The following is a 26,974-nucleotide window of genomic DNA, read 5'->3' as shown; positions in this document are numbered from 1 at the left end:
GGTTTGCAACTGCACACGGGGACAAAGATCGTACTTTTTGGAGAAATATCCTCTGGTCTGACGAAACGAAAATAGAACTGTTTGGCCATAATGACCATCGTTATGTTTGGAAGAAAAAGGGGGAGGGTTGCAAGCCCGAAGAACACCATCCCAACCGTGAAGCACAGGGGTGGCAGCATCATGTTGTGGGGGTGTTTTGCTGCAGGAGGGACTGGTGCACTTCAGAAAATAGATGGCATCATGAGGTAGGAGAATTATATGGATATTTTGAAGTAACATCTCAAGACATCAGTCAGGGAGTTAATGTTTGGTCGCAAATGGGTCTTCCAAATGGACAATGACCCCAAGCATACTTCCAAAGTTGTGGCAAAATGGCTTAAGGACAACAAAGTCAAGGTATTGGAGTGGCCATCACAAAGCCCTGACCTCAATCCTATGGAAAATGTGTGGGCAGAACTGAAAAAGCGTGTGCGAGCAAGGAGGCCTATAAACCTGACTCAGTTACACCAGCTCTGTCAGGAGGAATGGGCCAAAATTTACCCAACTTATTGTGGGAAGCTTGTGGAAGGCTACCCGAAATATTGGACCCAAGTTAAACAATTTAAAGGCAATGATACCAAATACTAATTGAGTGTTTCTAAACTTAAGACCCTCTGGGAATGCGATGAAAGAAATAAAACCTGAAATAAATCATTCTCTCTACTATTATTCTGACATTTCACATTCTTAAAATAATGTGAGGATCCTAACTGACCTAAGACAGGGGATTTTTACTAGGATTATATGTCAGGAATGGTGAAAACTGAGTTGAAATGTATTTGGCTAAGGTGTATGTAAACTTCTGACTTCAACTGTAGGTATCCCTTGGGAAAGAGTCCTCATTGCCTACTTATCACTGTGGCATATTATTGATTTATATGAATTGACGTACTAGAAGCCAGCACAGTGGATGACTCACTTGCAACAGAGAAGTTATTAAGGGGATAGGGTAGGTCTGCGTCCTGTGGTTTCTCTTTGTAACCTATGAACGAGCCGTCCGTTTTCAGCAGGAAGTAGCGTGGTCTCCAGTTCTTGATATATTCTCCTGTAGAATATGAGAGAGAGAGAGAGAGAGAGAGGAGAGAGAGAGAGAGAGAGAGAGAGCAAGAGAGAGAGAGAGAGCAAGAGAGAGAGAGAGAGCAAGAGAGAGAGAGAGAGAGAGAGAGAGAGAAAGAGAGAGAGAGAGAGAGTTTCTTTGTTAGTGCATGACACCTGCCAATTGTTTTTAGTGCAGACATGATTGTTTTTACATTAAAGTGCAGTAACACAGCTTACCCCTATAATCAGGATCATTCTAAAGTGGCTACTGTTTCAATATCCATTCACACCAATAGCTTTTAGACTCTCATCATATGGCTTTGATATGTTTTGGGATTAACATGATCAAAATGATAAAAACATGTTTACGATCACAGGGCTGAAATCACTCCCCAACGATCATCTGCCTCATTTTGGGTTAGACTGGGGGACCCCTAACCTCCTGCCCCTTGATTTAGGCTAGCCCTGTAGAGAGGGAGGTCAAATCTCCATCAGGGGGCCAGAGCGGACACCTTTAACCCTCCCGGGCGGCAGCAGCTGAAAAACAACATCTGCTAAGCAGCTGGTTATCCCGCATTACCAAACAAAACTTCTGGTGCAACAGCCTGCTCCATCTAATAACCAACAGCAGGATTACAAGGGTGTCAACATCTCAGCTCACAGCGCTACATCATACGCACAGCACCAGGTTCAACACAGGATACTGGAGAGCATAGGCAGCACATCTGCTTTTTTAACATACACGGAGTGGACAAAACATTAAGAACACCCTGCACTTTCCATGACATAGACTGACCAGGTGAATCCAGATGAATGCTATGATCCCTTATTGATGTCACCTGTTAAATCCACTTCAAATCAGTGTAGATGAAGGGGGGGGGACAGGTTAAAGAAGGATTGTTAAGCCTTGAGACAAGGATTGTGTATGTGTGCTATTCAGGAGGTGAATGGGCATGACAAAACACTTAAGTGCCTTTGAACGGGGCATGGTAGTAGGTGGTGGTAGTAGGTGGTGGTAGTAGATGCCAGGCACACCGGTTTGTGTCAAGAACTGCAACGCTGCTGGATTTTTCACACTCAACAGTTTCCCGTGTGTATCAAGAATGGTCCACCACCCAAAGGACATCCAGCCAACTTAACATAACTGTGGGAAGCATTGGGGTCAACATGGGCCAGCATCCCTGTGGAACACTTTCTACACCTTGCGGTGTCCTTGCCTGACAAATTGAGGCTGTTCTGATGACAAAAAGGGGGGGGGTGCTACTAAATATTAGGAAGGTGTTACTAATGTTTGGTATACTCAGTGTATTGTTCTGTAGTATTACAACTACTGTGTAAGGTGCATACTAGAAGCTATGGTAACTGTTAATGGAAGACATTTGGAATTTGACTTGAGAGCAAAGGTACTACACTGCTGTCTGCCAAGATACAAGTAATAGCACTTGACTGGAGTTTTTTTAAAGTAGCAAACAATCATATGCAAATGTGCTTCTTCTTATTAATTTCTTCTTGTTGATATTTTCCATTTTATAATCGATTTTTACTGTAGGCAAGAAGATTGACATTTTCAAAAAGTACCATTCTTAAGTCCTTCCACTTCCACATATAATACTAGTATAACCATTATGTTCAATATTCAGTTCCATTTAGTTTCAGCATCAGGCCATTTCTGCTCCAGCCTCATTCGTGTGGATGGACACACTGAAATCCTCTATAATGGACGAGACGTGAAAACCCTAAAACGTGCACTTTGTGTTTTTCAACTCCTGGTAATTAGCCCACCATCCTGATGGCTGACACGCACGCCTCTGTGACAGCTCTGATCACTTTGTGTTTTTCAACTCCTGGTAATTAGCGCACCATCCTGATGGCTGACACGCACGCCTCTGTGACAGCTCTGATCACTTTGTGTTTTTCAACTCCTGGTAATTAGCGCACCATCCTGATGGCTGACACGCACGCCTCTGTGACAGCTCTGATCACTTTGTGTTTTTCAACTCCTGGTAATTAGCCCACCATCCTGATGGCTGACACGCACGCCTCTGTGACAGCTCTGATCACTTTGTGTTTTTCAACTCCTGGTAATTAGCGCACCATTCTGATGGCTGACACGCACGCCTCTGTGACAGCTCTGATCACTTTGTGTTTTTCAACTCCTGGTAATTAGCCCACCATTCTGATGGCTGACACGCACGCCTCTGTGACAGCTCTGATCACTTCTTTTTTTTCTACACCGGGAAGAGAAAATAAACAACATGTTCTATTTGTAACATCCACTTAAAGCATAATGACAGCAGCTTTTCTTAATTAACACATCAGAGAAAAACACCTGCTCATGTTAATTTGAGGAGACGGAGGTCTTTGCCGGTATGCCTCTGTGAGGCTGGGGTCTGTGGGAGGGGAGGACAGGAGGGGAGGAGAGCAGCTGAACACAATGCAGTACGCCGTGGGGACAGGAGCCACCATAGGTAGCAAGGTCTCTCCTCCGACTCGCTCACACAGCCTGTCACAGGATCTCACCACTAACACTTGGTAGATAAATAAATTAGGCCTATAAATTATTCCTGATCAAAACAAGACATAAATGTAAGTATAGACATTTGCTACCAGACGGAAGAGTGGGCGTGACACAGTTAATTGCATGAAGTCACTGAGAGGGAGATGTCTAGCTTTTGAATTAATCAAATGTACTGGATTTAAGCCAGAAGGTAACAGAGTGTTAAGACCGACAGGGTGGTCTTTAATGAATGCTACAAATAGGTGTCCCACCAGATTGCACTTAGTGTGTGAGTGTAGCTGTATTTGGTCAATGCAATATTCAGTCTGTGGTGCTGGGTTTGCAGTGAGGCAAATGGTCCAATATCCTGGACTGGGGGTTAACCCAAACTGGGAACCAGACTATGTAGAGGGGGTAGCCAGAGGTGGAACAGAAGGGGATGGACAGTTACACCCACATATAGTTCCAACTCTCAGTCTCAACTGATCCAATAGTGTTCCATCAAACTCTCAACGCTGGCCCTGGTCATAATGACTCTGCTAGCTCAAATTCTGAACATCTTGAATGGGCTGCTGTAGGCAGATACTGCATGTTATATTTTGGGCAGATTGAGAAAATGTCCTGCATTCAACACAATACTGTTTTTTTGCAGTACGATGCAAACAGTTGAAATAAAAATTCAGCTCAGCCACCCACAGAATCAGTTCTGAGAGAGACTGTTCCAACAGATCCAATTGCACAATTAAAGCAACATACTGTATGCCACTCAATTACAAGACCAGATTAATTGTTCATTTGTCAGTGGACTGAGACAGGCAGGTGGCTGTATGAATCTGGGAATGGACTTCGATGGGCCACTTCCACCGACAGATGAGCTCTTCACCAAAAAACTTTCAGCGGCCCAACACCGTCACAGCTCCTGAGACCATTCTAAGAACCCACACCTCCATCTTCTTGTTCATTTGACGCAATCAGGTTTTTATTTTTCAGAAGAAGAAAAAAAACACAGCCCATTTGTTAATCAGCCCAAACAAGTATTTAATTTAATGCTTTGGCCGGAGCCGGGCCTGATTTGCAGATGGGCTTGTGACGGGAGCCCTGGGACCGGCGGGCTGCCACGTTCCAGCACACAGGGCTGGGCGCTCCAAACCTCCAACCAGCTTGTCTGGGCACCGACAGAGACAGAGACAGCCGCTCCGGCAAACGGTGCCCCAGCCCCCAGCCCAGGCACCGACATGAGCACAGAGACATGGGCAGCACCAGACCTGGCCAGACGGAGGGAGGGATGGATGGAAGGAGAGAGAGATGGAGAGAGAGATTAAGAGAGGGAGGATAGAGAGGGAGAGATCTGTCTGTACCTGGATCTGCTGTTTCTCCTCACCATGTAGGTTGTGTACCATGGCAGCTTGCTGAGGGAGAGCGGCTGGACCCACTTTGTCAATTTGGCCAAGCTGACAGGAGAGGAAGCTCTCTGACAATAGCACAAAAGTACTTCATGTTATCTTCTTTTTACACTGTTTAACTGAGAATGGAGACACTAATAAATATATGACCAAATTATACATAATTTAGCTTACAGTTTACAAGTTATAGGTATTTAGAGGCTATTTATTCAATGTGTATAAAACCTGTTTAAACTGTACTGTATTTATAATTACATGACAATCTTTTAGGTTGAAAATAATTATATTACATAATTTCTGATATATCACGCCTTACTTTATTTTCCTGCATAAGTAAAATCAGGGTTGTGCCTCTACTGCCATTCATTCAGTCAATGGGTGATTCCAATTAGACTGGTTTGAATTTCTCCCTGACCACAATGGCTGCCAGAATACGGGTGACTAAAATCAATGGAGGCCAGAGAAGTCAAGGGGTGATCCGTTAGTGATGCAAAGCTACAGGGATTTGCTGTATTTTCTACCTGAATTGCCCAGAAAGACTTAGGAGTTGATCCCTTAGAGATGACGGTCATGTCCCCAGTTAAGACACTCAGACACAACAAGGTGGTCTGAGCTCTGATCCTCTGGAATGCCTAGATAACTGGGAGTAAACAGTGGGCTACTTCCTGCATGGACAGATTCCCCTACCATCAACCTGGGATGCCCAGCTAATCCATGCAGGGTAAATGCAGGGGTAGGGAGGAAGGTGCGTCCTTTACTCCTCTACGTGTGAAAATGAAGAAGAAGTGAAGTTATAAGAGGAGGGCACTAAAATGATAATGGCCATTAGAAAGAGATCCTGTACACTGTTCAGTTCTTCCAGACCATGAAAGACATTCTCTATTTTTATTTAGTTCAGACTCTGTGTGTGTGTGTGTATTGTGTTCCCATGCCCCCTGCCATAGGCTTGTGACTGGGAAGTAGCCCCAGGCACAGCTGCCCTGCTGCTCCAACCCAGAGGCTCTCAGACATCTTATGTGAAATCCAGGGCTGGCTCAAGCCAATCCACTTACAGTGCATTAGTGTCATTACCAGGCTGCCCAGAAGGGAGGGGTGGCCAGGAGACTACTTGGCTTCTGGGAATGGACGCGGGGGTGGTGGCTGGTGACAGTGGTAGTACAGGAGTGAAAGCCAGACTGACTCTGTATGCCCTCTGTTTAACTGTTCCTCCCACAGTGAACTACCGTGAATGATCAGAAGAACACTTCCCCCTCCAGTATTTATGCTGCAGTATTTATGCTGCAGTAGTTTATGTGTCGGGGGGCAAGGGTCAGTTTGTTATATCTGTAGTACTTCTCCTGTCCTGTGTGATTTAAGTGTGCTCTCTCTAATTCTCTCTTTCTTTCTCTCTCTCGGAGGACCTGAGCCCTGAGCCCTAGGACCATGCCTCAGGACTACCTGACATGATGACTCCTTGCTGTCCTCAGTTCACCTGGCCTTGCTGCTGCTCCAGTTTCAACTGTTCTGCCTTATTATTATTGGACCATGCTGGTCATTTATGAACATTTGAACATCTTGGCCATGTTCTGTTATAATCTCCACCCGGTACAGCCAGAAGAGGACTGGCCACCCCACATAGCCTGGTTCCTCTCGAGGTTTCTTCCTAGGTTCTGGCCTTTCTAGGGAGTTTTTCCCAGCCACCGTGCTACTACACCTGTATTGCTTGCTGTTGGGGTTTTAGGCTGGGTTTCTGTACAGCACTTTGAGATATCAGCTGATGTATGAAGGGCTATATAAATACATTTAATTTGATTTGATTTGACTTCCCCGCCAACCAGTGGGGAAAACAACCAGTGGGGAAAACAACCAGTGGGGAAAACAACCAGTGGTTACCGGTACCTAGATTAGCCCATTAGCTCACATCACAAACTTTTTTTTCATAATGCAATGTACTTGTTGTCTGCTTGTTTTACTCAATTACAAACTACATTTAAGAAAAGTGCAACATGTCTAAAGATTATTTGTCATCATTGCCTGCTCCCGAGCTTTCTCACTACTTAGAAAAACGTCATCAAAAGACAGTACAGTATGAAGATACGCTAAAACTGCTTCTCCAATAGAAATTGCCGATCACACTTGTAGGTCATTGCAATGTTGGCTAACTGAGCTCATGCATAGAAACAAGTCATTGCGTCTGTCGTCTTGAGCCAAAATGCGCATGTGCAGGCCATCAAATCAAGCCATCAAATCAAGCACCCCTTCGATAAAAAGTAGTTTCTCATGAAAATTAATGTGTTAGGTAGTCACTTTCACGAAGTTGGAGTAATGACATGTTCAACTACTAAAGACATTGACACAAATCTATTTTGTGCCTTTCGATTTCAAGAAAATTAATTCTCTCATTGACTTTTCAATACCTCAAACTCCGGCCTGGTCTGTTTGGTCTGTTTCACAAGCGTTCCCGGAAGTCTCGGGATGTTGCGCCTCTGGGTTTAGAAACTCTGTGACGTAATATTGTAGGGCTTCCCTCATGTCCCTTTTCATGATGGTGCTAGCAGCCACATGAGTGAGTGCTAGCATAAAAAAAACAAACGGACTATACAGCTACAAGTTGTGAGTGGCACTTCTAGTGCAACCAGAGGGGGAGAAAACAAACTCTAGACCACCTTTACTCCACACACAGAGACGCATACAATGCTCTCCCTCACCCTCCATTTGTCAAATCATTTTTTGGGGGGAACTTTGACCCCTTTCTCTCCCCAATTGGTAGTTACAGTCTTGTCCCATCGCTGTAACTCCCCTAAGGGGTCGGGAGAGGTGAAGGTTGAGAGCCATGCGTCCCCCGAAACATGACCCTGCCAAGCCACACTGCTTCTTGACACACTGCTCGCTTAACCCAGAAGCCAGCCGCACAAATGTGACACAGCTTTGGATCGAACCCGGGTCTGAACTGTGATGCAGTGCCTTAGACCGCTGAGCCACTCGGGAGGCTCCATTTCGTAAATCTAACCATAATTCTATCCTGCAAATTCCTGCTTACAAGCAAAAACTAAAGCAGGAAGTACAGTGACTCGCTCAATACGGAAGTGGTCAGATGATGAGGATGCTAAGCTACAGGACTGTTTGGCTAGCAGAGACTGGAATATGTTCCGGGATGCATCCAATGGCATTGAGGAGTACACCACCTCAGCCATCGGCTTTATTAATAAGTGCATCGACGTCGTCCCCAGTTGATATACCAATCTCAGATTGCCCATTTAAGTATACAGTTGAAGTCGGAAGTTTACATACACTTAGGTCAGAGTCATTAAAACTTGGTTTTCAACCCCTCCACAAATGTCTTGTTAACAAACTATAGTTTGGCAAGTCGGTTATTTTTCCAACAATTGTTGACAGACAGATTATTCAACTTATAATTCACTGTATCACAATTCCAGTGGGTCAGAAGTTTACATATAATAAGTTGACTTTGCCTTTAAACAGCTTGGAAAATTCCAGAAATTATGTCATGGCTTTAGAAGCTTCTGATAGGCTAATTTACATAATTTGAGTCAATTGGAGGTGTACCTGTGGATGTATTTAAAGGTCTACCTTCAAACCCAGTTCCTCTTTGCTAGACATCATGGGAAAATCAAAAGAAATCAGCCAAGACTTCAGAAAAAGAAGTGGTAGACCTCCACAAGTCTGGTTCATCCTTGGGAGCAATTTCCAAATGCCTGAAGGTACCACGTTCATCTGTACAAACCATACTACGCAAGTATAAACACCATAGGACCATGCAGCCATCATACCACTCAGGAAGGAAACACATTCTGTCTCCTAGAGATGAATGTACTTTGGTGCAAAATGTGCAAATCCCAGAACAACATCAAAGGACCTTGTGAAGATCCTAGAGGAAACAGGTACAAAAGTATCTATATCAACAGTAAAACGAGTCCTATATCAACATAACGTGAAAGGCCGCTCAGCAAGGAAGAAGCCACTGCTCCAAAACCGCCATAAAAAAGTCGGACTACAGTTTGCAACTGCACATGGGGACAAAGATCGTACTTTTTGGAGAAATATCCTCTGGTCTGATGAAACAAAAATAGAACTGTTTGGCCATAATGACAATCGTTATGTTTGGAGGAAAAAGGGGGAGGCTTGCAAGCCAAAGAACACCATCCAAACTGTGAAGTACGGGGGTGGCAGCATCATGTTGTGGGGGTGCTTTGCAGCAGGAGGTACTGGTGCACTTCACAAAATAGAATACATCATGAGGAAGGAAAATTATGTGGCTATATTGAAGCAACATCAGTCAGGAAGTTAAAGCTTGGTCGCAAGTGGGTCTTCCAAGTGGCTCTGACTCTCGTCGGATGTGGCAGGGCTTGCCAACTATGAATGGACTACAAAGGTAAACGCAGCAGTGAGCTGCCCAGTGATGGGAGCCTACCAGATGGGATAACTTCCTTTTATGCTCGCTTCGAGGCAAGCAACATGGAGGCATGCACAAGAGCACCAGCTGTTACGGATGACTGTGTGGCCACGTTCTCTGTAGTCGATGTGAGCAATACCTTTAAACAGGTCAATATTGACAAGGCCGCGGGGCCAGATGGATTACCAGGACGTGTACTCAATGCATGTGCGGTCTTCACTGACATCTTCAACCTCTCCCTGACAGAGTCTCCCTGTGCCCAAGAAAGCAAAGGTAACCTGCCTAAATGACTACCACCCTGTAGCACTCACTTCAGCAGTCATGAAGTGCTTTGAAAAGCTGGTCATGGCTCACATCATCTTCCCGGAAACCTCAGGGGTGCGTAATTAGTCCACTCCTGTACTCCCTGTTCACGCATGACTGCGTGGCCAAGCACAACTCCAACACCGTCATTAAGTTTGCTGACGACACAACAGTGGTAGGCCTGATCACCGACAACGATGAGACAGCCGATAGGGAGGACGTCAGAGACCTGGCAGTGTGGTTCCAGGACTACAACCTCTCCCTCAACGTGAGCAAGACAAAGGAGCTGATCGTGGACTACAGGAAAAGGAGGGCCGAACAGGCCCCCATTCACATCGACGGGGCTGAAGTGGAGCGGGTTGAGAGTTTCAAGATCCTTGGTGTCCACATCACCAACAATCTATCATGGTCCAAACACACCAAGACAGTGGTGAAGAGGGCATGGCAATGCCTATTCCCCCTTAGGAGACTGAAAAGAATTGGCACTTGGGTCAAGCTTCCTGCCATCCAGGACCTATATACTAGGCGGTGTCAGAGGAAGGCCCAAAAAATGGTCATAGACTCCAGTCAACCAAGTCATAGACTGTTCTCGGCATGCAGTACCAGAGCGCCAAGTCTAGGTCCAAAGGCTCGTTAACAGCGTCTACCCCCAAGCCATAAGACTGCTGAACAATTAATCAATGGCCACCCTGACTATTTCCATTGACACCCACCCTTTGTTTTTACAATGCTGCTAGATCTATCTGTACTTTGCTCCGTTCATTTTGCCTCAATCCTGACTAGTCTCCCAGTCCCTGCTGCTGAAAAACATCCCCACAGCATCATGCTGCCACGACCATGCTTCACCGTAGGGATGGTGCCAGATTTCCTCCAGACTTGACCCGTGGCATTCAGGTGTAAGAGTTCAATCTTGGTTTCATCAGACCAGAGAATATTGTTTCTTATGGTCAGAGTCTGTAGGTGCCTTTTGGCAAACTCCAAGTGGGCTGTCATGTGCCTTTTATTGAGGAGTGGCTTCCGTCCGGCCACTCTACCATTAAGACCTGATTGGTGGAGTGCTGCAGAGATGGTTATGTGGTTGCTTCAAGTTGTGTATTTACGGTATTCTATGTATTGCCTTGAAATCAATTCCAATTCACGCAACATTTTTTAAGGGAGCATGCAATTGGCATGCTGACTGCAGGAATGTCCACCAGAGCTGTTGCCAGAGAATTGAATGTTAATTTCTCTACCATTAGCCGCCTCCATTGAGCCTGTTTGGGATGCTCTGGATCGATGTGTACGACAGCGTGTTCCAGTTCCCGCCAATATCCAGCAACTTCGCACAGCCATTGAAGAGGAGTGGGACAACATTCCACAGGCAACAATCAACACCCTAATCAACTCTATGCGAAGGAGATGTGTCGCGCTGCATGTTTATATTTTTGTTCAGTATAATTGCATGGCTTCAACAGCATTCACAATGATATAGGGTCTAGGCCTACTGTAAATTGCATTATGGCTGAGCATGGACATGCCAAACATTGTCAATAAGCAAGATTAAATTCATTATTGATAAGACCTAAAAAGAGAACAAATAAACAAATCTAAACAGAGCTGGATAGGCTGCGTTTCCGCTGCCTAAAATTAGCACTTTGGATCGTGTTTTTAAGGACACTCCTAAAATATTTCCGACCCCTCCCAAATGAGCGCAAGCTCGCTGATGTTAGACAGGTAAAATGTCAAACCTGGCGAAAATTGAGCCCTCGGGGTCAATGGGAAACAATGTTTGTTCTCCCCAATTTGTGGGCATGGTCGATACCTTCTTATGGTGTGAATATCGACCCAAGATTACTAGGCTCGTTAAGTGTAGTAATAGCAGCAGTGGTATTAATCATAGTGATGGACTAAAACCACATAAAAGTCCACTGCACTACATGCTAGAGGTCGACCGATTAATCAAATTGCCGATTAATTGGCGGCCGATTTCAATTTTTCATAACAATCGGAAATCGGTCATTTTGGACGCCGATTTTGCCGTTTACACCTTTATTTAATTAGGCAAGTCAGTTAAGAACACATTCTTAACCCACATTCTAGGAACGGTGGGTTAACTGCCTTGTTCAGGGGCAGAACAACAGATTTTTACCTTGTCAGCTCAGGGATTCAATCTTGCAACCTTACGGTTAACTAGTCCTCTAACCACCTGCCTCACGAGGAGCCCACCTGTTACGCGAATGCAGTAAGAAGCCAAGTTGCTAGCTAGCATTAAACTTAATCAATCATGATCACTAGTTATAACTACACATGGTTGATGTTACTAGTTTATCTAGCATGTCCTGCGTTGCATATAAATCGATGCGGTGCGCATTCTCGAAAAAGGACTGTTGTTGCTACAACGTGTACCTAACCATAAACATCAATGCCTTTCTTAAAATCAATACAGAGAAGTATATATTTTTAAACCTGGGAATATTGAAAACTAATGTTAAAAGGAACCACCAGCTTTCATATATTCTCATGTTCTGAGCAAGGAACTTAAACGTTAGCTTTCTTACATGGCACATATTGCACTTTTACTTTCTTCTCCAACACTTTGATTTTGCATTATTTAAACCAAATTGAACATGTTTCATTATTTATTTGCTAAATTGCATTTATTGATGTATTATATTAAGTTAAAATAAGTGTTCATTCAGTATTGTTGTAACTGTCATTATTACAAATACATTTTTTATTTAAAAAAATATGTTTGTATTATTTTAAATCGGCCAATTAATCGGCAGTGGCTTTTTTTTTTGTCCTCCAATAATCGGTATCGGTATCGGCGGTGAAAAATCATAATCGGTCGACCTCTACTACATGCTATCCATTCTAGGGACACAATGACATCAGTGCTCTCACTTCACTAGAAGATCTCCCTTCCTGGCATATGACAAGATTTCAACAGCGATTGAATTTCCGAGAACAGCCCAGATGTATGAGTAGTACTGTCATGATGAGTAGTACTGTGGTGGTGGGTTCCTCCAACAGCAGACAAAGGGTGGCTCTGGTTCTGGGGGCCGGCAGCCACAGGCAGATTGAGTGGGGCGCCCAGGGGACCCTGGTGGTCCCCTGGGGCCCAGGGAGATTTCAGCCCCGCCAGCTGCACACAGCTCGCCCTCCTGGTGCCCCTCTCTACCCCCCCCCAGCTGGTGCAGCGTGCTGCGGATAGAGAGGTCAGATCATGGGCCACCATAGCCCCACATACGTGTACAGAGACACATACACAGGCGGTCGGATACAAAAACAACAGTCACTGTAGCCCAGCAATACAGCTCAGATCAACACTGGCATTACACATACTAGCTTTCAGGCTGATAGATAGTACAGCTGGTAGTACAGTGTGAGAGTAAGCATGATTACTCTCATGACATTGTTTGTATACGCAACAGGAGCAATGGGGATAACTATTGACTTCTGAAAAAAGGTTTAGATTAGTGAAACTTTTTAGTGAGACTTAATGAGACTTTCAACTGGTAGTAAAGGATGAGAGTAAGGATGATACTTTCAACTGGTAGTAAAGGATGAGAGTAAGGATGACTTTCAACTATTAGATGCACTCTCACACTTTTGTATAATTACATCCAGTCATTTTGAAAGTGGTGTCCATGAGCCAAAATGGGTAACCGTTTTAATGTCCTACATCATCCAATTGTGTACTACATCATCCATTTTGTGTGATATGTTACACATTTCTTGTGCTTAAGATCCTGGAGTGCATCTTTAACGTGACTCTAACAGTGAGAAGGAGGAACTGAGTAAATTATAAAAACTGACATTACAGGCGGCTGAGATTCGTTTCAAAATATTGCATGCGATATGGATCTCTTGTGATATAGATATTGCACATGTCAATATTGCAATTCAGATTTGAATGTTTAATTGTGCAGCCCTACTATGTATTACCAAGCAATGATGGATCATTCGTCTTATGTACAACTTCTGATTTTGATTGAAATAGGCTATATTACAGAAATCTTCTCATGTGTAACAAAGCAGCTGTCACAAATGTCCATATTCAAAATCTTAAGAAGCTCCATCCTTAGACCTTTAGCTAGATCTGACTGAGAGACTAATGACTATGTAATCCCATTCCCTATCTCCCACACAGCGCCTCTCCCCTCCCCTTCCCCGCCTCCCCTCTCCTATTGGTCAGTCCCTGTAAAACTAGCAGTGCTCACTAGATGGCGCTGGCTCCCTAGAGCAGCTAGAACTGTCTCCCCGGCTGCCTGCCTGGCTGGCTTCACACTCAGCAGAGGGCCACAGTAGTTGGTGAGTGACAGAGACACTACAGCCAAGAGGCACTCTCTCCCTAATCCCCTTTCCCTCTTTGGAGAACGAGGGGTGTGTGCATGTGTGTGTGGGGGGGATCCTCCCAACTGGCACAGGTGGCACCTTGGCTATGGAGTGCACCACCCCTCCAGCTAAAATGCAAACACCCACTTTCCTAATCCCAACCTGAATTATGGAGAGGCGGGTCCGTCCCCGAGACCCCGGGGGAGAGGGATGAAGGTCGGTTTACTAAACACACAACCTGGGAGGGGAGGGGGACAGGGGTTCGTTGAGCTACTGTACCTACTGATCTCCTGCTCTCTATACTGTTTCTAGAATATTCTGCAGACAGGCCTTCAATAAGCGAGGGGGTAAAGTTTGGTCACATGGGTAACGTTGGTCCTCCGAATGAGCCTTTTCTTTACCCTACACACAGGACATTATAGACTAGTAATGCCCCGATGTCCTCAAATACACAGTGCTCAGCTCAATGTCCCGTACGTACCCACTGTATTGAGTGACAGACAATGTCTGAAGACATTACTCAAAACAGTGTGCCAGTGCAACCTAATGCCCTCAAATTCCCAACACAAATACAAATTCACATGGAAAATGGGTTCAATTCACAACTTGACACATTCGATGACCAATGTAACAGGCTAATTGAGTTGGTGTTGTGCTACATTGTATTAGCCTGTTGTATTTTGTCTGTAAGCCTGTGATTGTGTTTGCTATGAAAACACGGATAATTCATATGATTATCTAAGGAACTGTGACCCAATTAGAGCTCATAATCAAATAGCCCCAATTGCTGTTATTGCCTCGATCTGTTTTCCAATCTAATTAATTGACTTGTGTAGATAGACTTGAGCAGTGCTGTATGTAATGGAAGGTCACTGCATCATTTAAAGGTGTAATGTGTAGGCATAATGTTCCACATCAATAAGCACCATGTGATGGTTGATGATATGCTTACTTATTTCACCAGATTGGATCTGATGTACACACGGTTGGCATTTTAAATGTCCTTGCCTTTGCTGTCCTTGTGACGTTATCCTTCCCTTGATTTCACTGCATAAATGACCTTGACCAGCCTTCTCTTTGTTGAGAATAAATTACAATTAAAATACATCATGAAACTAAGTAATCGTTTGGGGAATGATTTGAAACTACCACTGAAACCAAGTAAAAGCTTGGGGAATGATTTGAAACTACCAATGAAACTAAGTAATCGTTTGGGGAATGATTTGAAACTACCACTGAAACCAAGTAAAAGCTTGGGGAATGATTTGAAACTACCACTGAAACCAGTCTTTACCTGGGTGTCTGCTAGATAGTGACAGTAATGAAGAACACATAATAAATGCCATACTATACAGAAACACAGTCCTGTGAAACACCTAACATCTCTTAATAACAGTTTGGACAGCAGTTCATCACTTTTATGCCTCAGCACTGTTGTAAGAACCACCGTGTTAATATTTCAACAGTGGTCTCATTCATAGTGTGAAATTCATACAAGCTCCTCCCTTCATTTAACATGATAATCCTCCTGTTCTTCAGAGACCACATGGTTGAACCAAACAGCGCGTAGAGGCCAGGGTAGACTAATGCTGTCAATAGGACTGACAGGGGGAGGAGAGGACACAGACAGAGGTCAGGGAATTCACTTTTAGTTAAGGACTGATGGGGAGCTTCCCTGAGTGGAAGTCAGGATTCCCAAAAAACTGAGTAAGAGTATTAGACAAAGGGGTTGTTTAAGGTCAGAGTGCACTGCTGCTGCTGCTCATAGTATTTAAAGTAGCGGATTGCATTCCTCTGACAGGGAACCTGAACATCAATACCAAAAGTATCATGATTTAGCCTACATTACAATAATGAGTTTCCCTGACAGACGCAGTAGTAGAGGTGAATTAGCTAGCCTGAATGAGTATATTCTAATGGTCATCTCTTCTAATGGGCACACTTGGTGGTACAGGCCTAGAAGCCATTTCAGATATTCAGAGGGTGACCGGCCCGGATGTTCGGGGGTTAGAGAGCCAACTCAGGGTTTAGAGAACTGACGGGTTCAAAGGGTGTCAGTGTGCTGAGACTGTCACCATCACCACAACTGTCATTATTAATTCATCCCAGTCACAGGGTGACTCCCACATGTTCCACTGGGCCCCTGGACCAGACACAGCCATGTATTATGGAGAGGACCTGGAGTATGTTACTAACAGGAACTGATACAGTCAAACAATTAGGCAATTAAATGTGTGGTGTGAATGAGTGCTAAAACTCAATACAAAGTTGCACGTAACAAATATGCTAAACTTGAGCTAACTTCAGGCTAACTCAAACACGTCGGTTATGTTGGACTAAATCTTCTATTAAGGAGCAGAAAGGAAAGTGGACGTTGTTCATAACAGAACAACAGAATAACACAAATTGTAACCACAGTGCAGTGTAAGGCAGAACCAACCGTCTGAGCGGAGTTTGTACAGTACAGGCCAGGCACAGCAGCGGTGGACAGGTGCAGGACTCAGGGCTCTGTGCTGCTGTGCTGTGGCCGTGCCTGTCTGCCTGGCTCTGTGCATTTGGTAGAGGCCCTGAATGGCCATTATATCCAGAGTGGATGGATGGGGCTATATTCTATTATTTATTCAGCAGTGCTGTGCTGAGCAGTACCAGGGCTCTGGGAGGCAGCTGGCGAAGGGGGGACAATACAGGATCCCCCCTGCCCCATTGTCCACCACCCCTCATACCCCAACAACGCCCCACTCCTCCACCACCCCTCATACCCCAACAACGCCCCACTCCTCCACCACCGCTTTTGTGCTGTGTCCGGTCCTTCTCTTCCAGTAAACTAACCCCCCCCCGAACCCTAAACACACACACACACACACACACACACACACACACACACACACACACACACACACACACACACACACACACACACACAGCAGCTGATAATCCCCTGTACCCCAGCACACCGCAGAGTAAACAACCAGGGACTGTCATATGCGTCCCCCCACACTCACACACACCAAATCCACTACCACCCATATTCCCACGCCACACCCCTGTACTCAACACTAATGAATTGAGACTAACAGTGCCACCAACCCTAGCCAAACTCATTTAAATGGGCCCATTCAGAGAGCTCATTGAAGCCCAGACAGTTAGAGCACTTGAGCTCACAAACTGCTGTGTGTAAAGTGGAGCTGGTGTTTATGATGTAGTGGGTGTCCAACGTCTTTTTGGAGTTGGCGAACCCCGTTCAGCCACTGGAGACCTTTAAACAGAGCTAAAAAGACAGAGAGATATGTCTCCCTCTCCTTAACCAACTTATGTGTTGATCTGCAGCAAATCTGCATTGATTTTTGCTGTATTGTTAATAGCTTGCCCAGATGAATGAATAGAAAGGATGCTAATATTGCCAGCTGGGCTGTGGTGGATGTATATCTGTGCACTGTCCTTTGTTCCATCCTGCCTTGAGTAAAAGATCAATACAGCAGTGCTGACAGGAAGACGAGCAGTTTGGCCCAGACCAAGATGCCTCTCTTTCTCCCTTAATTGCTCTTGGCAAGCAAAGAAGACAGAGCAGAAAGACAAACACTGTCTGTCATTGACTTTCCATCCACCGTAGCAGAACCACTTCAGAATTCATCAAACCATAATTCATACACACTTAAGACAAATAATATCACACCATTACAACTTAGCACACTCTACTGCTTTTTCAGGAAGCTATGAAAAATACATTAACAAGTCTTCTTACAACAGAGCTCCCTATTCATTTTCTTCCATTACATAAGTAGCCTTGCACGAACCCTGGCTTGTGCGAGACGCAAAGGATCATACTGTAGGAGCAGGAGCCTTCTCATGCTTATGTAGCGTGAGGCAGCTTGATGCACAAGTACACCCCATAGACAGGACGCTAGTCTATCACAGGGCCTTAACCACAATCTATCTCCTTAATGCTGAGTGCCAAGCAAAGACGCTTTTTACAGTGTTTGGTATGACTCGGCCGGGGATCGAACTCCCAACCTTCCAATCTCAGGGCAGACACTAACCACAAAGCCACTGAGTAGGTAAGATGTGCATAAGAGGACATTGAACTACATTTTCTTTTAGAGAAGAAAGAAATGCTGAGGAGAATCATCAACGATCCAGCTTGTGATCCCTTTTATTGCCCCTGATTAATAAGTTATTGCAGCGTCTTGACAGGTTGCCAACCCAAGCGCATCCTGACTTGACCCTGGTAAACTGCTCTCCCTGGGGGTAGACAGTGAGCGAGGATGGGCTCTGCCGGTCAGCCCAGCCCAGCCCAGCCGCTTTGTGAGGACACTACTGGGGGTGTTAGGGGGTGTCGTGACCTGGAAGAGACCACAGCTGCCCCCCTATCCCTCCACACCCCAATAACAAAACCCAGAGTTGGATGACAGAGTGGTTTCTACAGGGGAGTTTCTCCCAGTCACGACTGCTCCTGTCCTGTCAGATTCAGCCTTGGAGCTCAGGGATGAGCCAACCCAGCGGGAACCGTGGATGTGTTCTGAGACAGAGATGAGGTGAGAGTGTGTACTACTGTCTACCTAACCCAAACACCCTCCCCCCTCACTTCCACCTCCCTACTCCAAACCACACTCAGACTGTCCCCACCCACAGCAGCAGCCTGGCACTGAGTGCGTCTCAAGTTCCAGTCATTATGCTGCACGACATCTGCACATGTTTATGTGTCTGTCTCTCTCTGTCTCCGTCTCCCTCTCACCCCCTCCCTCACAAGCTCTCCATCTCTCTCTCTCCTCCATGCACACACACACACACACACACACACACACACACACACACACACACACACACACACACACACACACACACACACACACACACACACACACACACACACACACACACACACACACACACACACACACACACACACACACACTACACCCACTGGAGTTGCTTTTCTTGCCGGCAGATGGCAAGTCAACAATCGCCCAACCAACAGCAGCGGTGCCTCATCGCCCAATCGGCGGCCCCCAAAACACAAGCATACATACACCCCCTCCCCTATCCTCCTCCTCCCCCCTCTCTATTTGCCCATTTCTTTCGTCCCTCATCTCCCATCTCTTCACAGACACAATAATGACCCCTTTGTTTGTCTCTCCCCACAATACAGCTGCATAAACCATTTGCGGGTACGAGAGCCTCTCTTGTTAAAACACATGCACTCTAAAACACACACAGGAGCACTCCTACACACTCTCCGTTCGCTGCTGTCGAGTGGGTTTAAAGAAAAGGTGCTGTGTTGAAGAGGCAGAGGCACAGCTGCATAGTGGAGGGTGGCAGGCAGGCAGGCTTGCATATTAACCCTATAGGAGGTATGACTGAGCACAAGGAGAAAAGGGTTGGACTTCTGCTGCTGTGGAACTTTGATTGGTCAGATGCCTGTTGTTTGTAGAGAAAAATATACAGGACCTAGGTTAGTGGTAGATCACTAACAGGGTAGAGTGGTAGAACACTAACAGGGTAGAGTGGTAGAACACTAACAGGGTAGAGTGGTAGAACACTAACAGGGTAGAGTGGTAGAACACTAACAGGGTAGAGTGGTAGAACACTAACAGGGTAGAGTGGTAGAACACTATCAGGGTAGAGTGGTAGAACACTAACAGGGTAGAGTGGTAGAACACTAACAGGGTAGAGTGGTAGAACACTAACAGGGTAGAGTGGTAGAACACTAACAGGGTAGAGTGGTAGAACACTAACAGGGTAGAGTGGTAGAACACTAACAGGGTAAAGTGGTAGAACACTAACAGGGTAAAGTGGTAGGTACAGTGGGTTGTGTGTTATGTCCTCATGATGGCCTCCTTGGTGACCCAACTGTTTCTGCATTCAACAACACTCCATCGTTGCTAAATCAGACAAAAAATAAGGACACAATCTAAACCTTCTTGAAGTGGACTGTCTTTCTGCCCCCTGCTCTTTTTATTGCCAGTGGCAGGTGTCCAGCTCACCATTTAACTTAAGTGTCCTCGTCTGTGTGGATTTATCAGTTTACAACTTAATGGTCAGCTCTGCTTAACTCAGACTGAATTAAACCAGACAGCGGTGTTACTGAAAAATCTAATAATATTGTATTGGTCACATACACATATTTAGCAGACGTTATTGTGGGTGTATCAACATGCTTATGAAATGGTATGATTCAAATAAACAAGCCTATGTCAGCACCAATGTCATTCATATAGTGCTGGGGTTATATTCCCATGAGACCAGCACAAGGCACGCTGCTATGTCTTAGGTTTGTGGGAATATGGTGTTACAGTCAGGGCACATAGCCTAATGGTCATGTCCTACTGTTCATCTGCTTCCATCGTCTGACCTCTTTGGTCTGTCTGGCTGTCACAACTCTATCAATCCAGTTTCCACATCTCCAATGTCTCTCTGTCTGTCTGTCTACCACCCCTAACAGCCCCCCACCCCAGGGGCAGAGCAGCAGGCTCCCAGTAGGGAGGATGAGGAGGAGAGATGTAGAAGGTGAGGCTGGGAGCTGTGGTGTTAATGGTTGTGGTGGGTAGGGGTGTAGCTGCAGGGAGGATGTTAATGCCTGACCCCAGACTGTGAAGCAGACAAACAGGCAGTCAGGGAGACAGCAAGGCAGGCAAGGTGACAGGCAGGCAGAGTGATAGGCAGGCAGGGTGACAGACATGAAGAGTGACAGGCAGGCAGGGTGACAGGTAGGCAGGGAGGCAGGCATGGTGACAGGCAGGCATGGTGACAGACAGGCAGGGTGACAGGCAGGCATGGTGACAGGCAGGCAGAGTGATAGGCAGGAAGAGTGACAGGCAGGCAGGGTGACAGGCAGGCAGGGAGGCAGGCATGGTGACAGGCAGGCATGGTGACAGGCAGGCATGGTGACAGGCAGGCAGGGGCAGGCAGGCAGGCAGAGTGATAGGCAGGCAGGGTGACAGACATGAAGAGTGACAGGCAGGCAGGGTGACAGGTAGGCAGGGAGGCAGGCAGGGTAACAGGCAGGCAGGGTGACAGGCAGAGTGACAGGCAGGCAGGGTGACAGGCAGGCAGAGTGATAGGCAGGAAGAGTGACAGGCAGGCAGGGTGACAGGCAGGCAGGGAGGCAGGCATGGTGACAGGCAGGCATGGTGACAGGCAGGCATGGTGACAGGCAGGCAGGGAGGCAGGCAGGCAGGCAGGGTGACAGGCAGGGTGACAGGGCCACCCACAGTTCTGCAGCCTGAGAGCTCATCTCACTGTAATTCTGCTCAGGAGCTCAACTGGGGCAGTACAGTATAAAATGGTACTGTAAAAAAGAAAAGGAGAAAGTTGACATTTCTATTATATATATGGTCCTTCTGTAGCTCAGTTGGTAGAGCATGGCGCTTGTAACGCCAGGGTAGTGGGTTCGATCCCCGGGACCACCCATACGTAGAATGTATGCACACATGACTGTAAGTCGCTTTGGATAAAAGCGTCTGCTAAATGGCATATATTATTATTATTATTATATATATATTTTTATATACTCAAAGCCAATTTACTTTTTATTCCTGTACTTTAAAATATTTAACAAATACATAATCTGGCAAATTATAGGATGATCTAAAGTCTTGTTCTTGCTCTATCCTCTCTTCCTCTGCTAATCTGATCTAATCTGGGTTTTGGCCTTTATGCTTCCGGGTTTATGAAGTATGACAGAGACAGCAACTTCATTGAGTGATCGGGAGAGAGTGTGTGTGCGCGTGTGTGTGTGTGTGTGTGCTCTACAGTACCTGCTCATAACACCTCTGTGAATACCCTACAATCCTCTCCTACATATCTCTACAGTGACAGGCTGTTATCTGGTACCTGAACAGGCAGCTGCGCAACACCCCACTGCAGAATAGTGTAGAACTGTAGACCCCAGTCATACCCTCACTCGCCACATCTTCAGTATACAGTTTGAGTTCCATTTACTTTCACATGGTGTATATTTGAAGTGAACCCATCTCATCTGATTGCCATAACTCCAATTTAAACAGAAGGAGAGAGGAGGCGGCGAGGGAGGCAGAGGAGAGGAAGTCTGCCAGCTTGCCAGAATCTCTGGAGCATCCAGTGTGAATAAGAGCCAGGGCAGCTTATCTAGTCATTTATTGCATGTGCTCAGCATTCCCCCCCCCCCCCCCCCCCTCTCGCTCTCTCAACCCCCATCCTCTCGCTCTCTCTATTCCTCTCTTTCAGAAAGTGTGGGCCTGGGCCAGTCATTAGTTGTGTGCGGTGTGTCTGTCTCTACCTTACGCCACAGCACAGAGCACGGCCCCCCCCATTAAGAACACCAGTAATGAGAGGGATGAGCGCTGCTAATTGTAAAACTTGGACCCTGCCAGTGGACCATATGGGAGGCATTTATCCCTTCTGAAAGCCATGCTAACCGTCACTTACATGATTTTTGTCAGGGCTTTTTCCTGGAAAGCAAATGAATAAGTGTCTGATTGGCAACTGGAGAGTATGGTGGTGACTGAGATGGAGAAGCGTGAATTTCACTTATTTATTTTCTTTCTCTGTCCAAGGTCTCCAGATTCAAAATTCTCTTTACGAAAAAAGAAAAAAAAAGACATACATTTTCAGTAGGCCTAATTACTGCAAATGTGACTGAAAGGTGTTCCACATACCAGGCTATGAGCTGTTCTAATTTCTGAAGTAGATTCCACTACTCTCTCTGATACAAAGTTCTGAAAAGTTGCCTGGGAGTTGTGTGTGAAGTAAGAGTTGACTGTGTTCAAACACATGGACACATGGTGGCATCTGCTATAGCCACCAGAACCACTGTTGCATACTGCAAATGCCAAAAGAGCAGATAGACCTTTAAACAAATCATTTACAAAGCAGGAGACAGCTGTAGACCAGCAGCTAGCAGGCATATATGTTAAAAGAGAGGGAGTAAAGGAGAGAGAGAGAGAGAGAGAGAGAGAGAGAGAGAGAGAGAGAGAGAGAGAGAGAGAGCAGAGAGAGAGAGAGAGAGAGAGAGAGAGAGAGAGAGAAAGGTGCAGAGAGAGAGAAAGGTGCAGAGAGAGAGAGAGAGAGAGGTGCAGAGAGAGAGGTGGAGAGAGAGAGAGAGGTGCAGAGAGAGAGAGGTGCAGAGAGAGAGAGAGAGAGGTGCAGAGAGAGAGAGAGAGGCGTGCAGATACGGGGTTGAGAGGGGTTGATGTTGAAGGTAGGGTTTATCATTAGTGGGACATGATCATTTCTGAGATCAAGAGACCGTTTCAACAGAGGCTCCGTTGGCTGTATGTAGAGTGAGGACCAGCTGGTTCTCTAGGAAAACATTATTAATGCTTTCTGAATCTCAGGTCACTTTACTGTACATTGGTCAAAGTGACATTATGAGCACAAGCTGTGGATGTAGATTCCAACTCTGCCCACGACAGCGTACAGCAGCCTGGCTGGCACAGCTGACGGCATATTTTAGTCCCCTGTGAAGAATGTATCATTGTTAAAGAGTAACGTAAGGTTAGCGTCAGACAAATACTTCAGCCAAGGATAAGATAATATGGCACTAATTTGGCTGTAATCAAATACACCCTCTGCATATGAGCCAGAAGCACTGGCACAGTAGACAAGAAGTCCATTGTTTGCCAGATGCTATCATTCTATAGGTGCATGAGCAATCTCTGCCCTTGTATAGACAGGAGAGGTACTACGAACACCTGTTGCTGTATGAGACTACACTCAGGCTCCATTTACCTTTGTGTGAAATGTCAGAGCATAGAACACATTTCCAACTACAATGTCATCTTGTGCAGACAGATAAATCAGAACTGGATTAGACTCGGTCCATCCATCTCTTCAGAACAGCTCATACTACCAACTATTAGGGCTCTGAGTGTGAATTGTCAGGGAGCTCAGTTACCAGAACCCCTGTGAAAAACCATTTCTCTGGTAGGCAGGAGCACATTATTAATAACTTCCTCCTCTTCACAGGAACCAATAAGGCCATTATGGGGAGAGTGAGAGCACCCTTTCAGCGCTGGCTACCTACAGTGGCAGGCTGAGCGGTCAGAGAGATACTGTGTCAGGGTGACCGGTGAATGCTGCTGCGGCTGTCTGATCTGAAAGGGCTGTAATGGCAGGAGAGCAGAGGCAGGCTGGAACAAAACCGTAACAGATCGAGGATTGGGTCCCCTAATACACTCATACATTACAATCTCGTCTCAAAGACAATCATAGCACCCTATTCTAGATCTCAGCAGCCTGTTTGCTCTACCTACCATTGGTTTGGCAAACTCCAAAATGTAAGTTTGTTAGATGTTTTCAGCTTATCCTTTTAAAAGGGGAAATCTGCAATTGGTACATACATTTTATTTTATTTTTAAATTAATGATATATAGCAATTGATTATTGCACTCCACTCCACTTATTTGGAAAGGGAATTTTATTTTCTTATTTTGGCTGTATACCCCAAAAGTTTGGTTGAAGTGCAGACTGTCAGCTTTAATTTGAGGATATTTTCATCCATATCGGGTATATAGTTGAGAAATGAGATCACTTTTTGTGCATTGCCCCCCCCCCCCATTTTAGGGGAGCAAAACTATTGGGACAAATTCACTTATATGTGTATTATTAGCCCCATATTTATACCACACAATGACTACATCAAGCTTGTGACTCTACAAATAGGTTGGATGCATTTCCTGTTTGTTTTGGTTGTGTTTCAGAAGATTTTGTGCCCAATAGAAATTAATGGTAAATATTGGTGTCATTTTGTAGTCACTTTTATTGTAAATTATAATAGAATATATTTCGAAACACTTCTACATTAATGTGGATGCTACCATGATTACGGATAATCCTGAATGAATCGTGAATTATGATCAATGAGAAAGTTACAGACACAAAAATATCATTCCTCCAAAAAATGCTAACCTCCCCTGTTTTTGTAGTTGTGAGAGGTTAACATGTCTTGGAGGTATGATATTTGTGCATCTGTAACTTTCTCACTCATCATTATTTATGATTCATTCCGGATCATCCGTTATCATGGTAGCATCCACATTAATGTAGAAGTGTTTAGAATTCCAAATGAATGTAGAAGTGTTTAAATTCTTAGTTACAAAAACAGTGACAACACATGTATTTTTAATCACAAGCTTGATGTAGTCATTGTGTGGTAGAAATATGGGACCAAATACTTCACATTTTACTACTTTTATACACAGAAGTCAATTTGTTCCAATATCTCCCGTAAAATTCTTAACGATACATCCGATATGGATGAAAATACCCACAAATGAAAGCTGTCAGTCTACACTTTAACCTCTTAGTCATTGTTTCATTTCAAATCAAAACATTTGGCGTATAGAGACCCAAAGAATGCTTCACTGTCCCAATAATGAGGGCACTGTATCTTAGAAATGCCTCATGAGCTTGGTTCAACTGTCTTACTCCATCAGAACCCCAAAATGGCCTTGTTTTACTCCATCGTCTCTAAACAATGTGATTGTAGACAAACTCTCTAAAGCTTGAAAACATGGTTAAACTATCATTCTGATCTCATGGATGATTAGTCCTTGCAATCATTGCTCCATCTATGAATTTGAGAGTGGTTACATTTCTCCAGCCCCATCTCTGTTTAAAAAAATGTGGTTGGTGGCCTCTGTTGTTGTTTGAATCCCAGATTGCCCCTTTAGTGTACTATGTCATCATGAAACACCCCATCTACCTTCCAACTGAATCAAATCAAAATGAAAGCTGGGACCGAGGGTAGGGAGGGGGGTCAAAGTCAATATTTTGCTGGTGGTGGAATTAGGGCCACAACCGCACACCACCGTGGTAAGGAACAGGTCCTAATTCGCTGCTGCACAGGCATATGGTAAATGTAATTGTATTTGTGCCCACAATAGCATGGTAATTAGAAAGCCGTAGCTTCATCCGCCCATGACACTTTTCCATTATCCACCTGCCCACCCCGGGGCTCAAAGTGCAGAGTATCTCTCTCCATCTCTCTCTCTCCATCTCTCTCTCTCCTAGCTTTCCCCTATGCCTGAAAAACCCAGCCACATGCTCCCCAGCAATACTCTTAAGACCCCTGAAATCCCCAGAACCCTTCAAACCCCTTGCCCCTAGCTAAGGCTTAGTAGTCCTGCGGCCCCAGACTCCGCGGCCCCGCCCCCTCACCCCAGCGGTCTCACTGATTGGCCTCTGGCATTTACTCCATGCCAGGCCGGCCTGTGATTAGCATGCTGAAATTCATGGGGGATTACCAGTGTGGCTCTGCTGCTCCAGCCGGTCCGGCTCGCACTATGACCCGTTCTGGCTCGCATAAGCCAATGACCCGTTCCAATGAGCTGTTCCGGGTCACACAAGCCAAGGCTTGTGCTGCTCAATGTGGTGGGCCACTTTATAGCAGGTTAAAAACAAATTCTACTCTCCTAATCTAGCCCACACAAACCATCCTCTCTACTCCTAATATTAGTCGAGCTCCTCTCCAGACATGTTCCACTGCTGTGGAGACGGTATGGGAGAGCTTTCTACAGACACTAGTACAATACTGACTGGCCATTCCTGTAGTGGTTAGTGTCCTGCCCTTCCTGTAGTGGTGAGTCTACTGTCCTTCCTGGAGTGGTTAGTGTACTGTCCTTCCTGTAGTGGTGAGTGTACTGTCCTTCCTGGAGTGGTGAGTGTACTGTCCTTCCTGTAGTGGTGAGTGTACTGTCCTTCCTGGAGTGGTGAGTGTACTGTCCTTCCTGGAGTGGTGAGTGTACTGTCCTTCCTGGAGTGGTGAGTGTACTGTCCTTCCTGTAGTGGTTAGTGTACTGTCCTTCCTGTAGTGGTGAGTGTACGGTCCTTCCTGTAGTGGTGAGTGTACTGTCCTTCCTGTAGTGGTGAGTGTACTGTCCTTCCTGGAGTGGTTAGTGTACTGTCCTTCCTGTAGTGGTTGGTATACTGTACTTCCTGTAGTGGTAAGTGTACTGTACATCCTGGAGTGGTTGGTAAACTGTACTTCCTGGAGTGGTTAATGTACTG

General features: G+C 45.4%; 1 protein-coding gene across 3 annotated transcripts in view; it reads right to left on the bottom strand.

The window, feature by feature from the left end:
- The window catches only part of akt3a (v-akt murine thymoma viral oncogene homolog 3a), a 135,929-nt gene that overhangs the window by 27,286 nt on the left and 81,669 nt on the right, over nucleotides 1-26,974 (bottom strand). For all 3 annotated transcript variants that reach the window (XM_046357310.1, XM_046357311.1, XM_046357309.1), the window contains exon 3: nucleotides 959-1,084. In XM_046357310.1, coding sequence (XP_046213266.1) covers nucleotides 959-1,084 — 126 coding nt within the window. The remainder of the gene's footprint in view (nucleotides 1-958; nucleotides 1,085-26,974) is intronic.

This window comes from Oncorhynchus gorbuscha, linkage group LG07 (assembly GCF_021184085.1).
Source record: "Oncorhynchus gorbuscha isolate QuinsamMale2020 ecotype Even-year linkage group LG07, OgorEven_v1.0, whole genome shotgun sequence".
Taxonomy (NCBI): Eukaryota; Metazoa; Chordata; class Actinopteri; order Salmoniformes; family Salmonidae; genus Oncorhynchus; species Oncorhynchus gorbuscha.
This window is presented reverse-complemented; position numbering and strand designations above follow the sequence as displayed.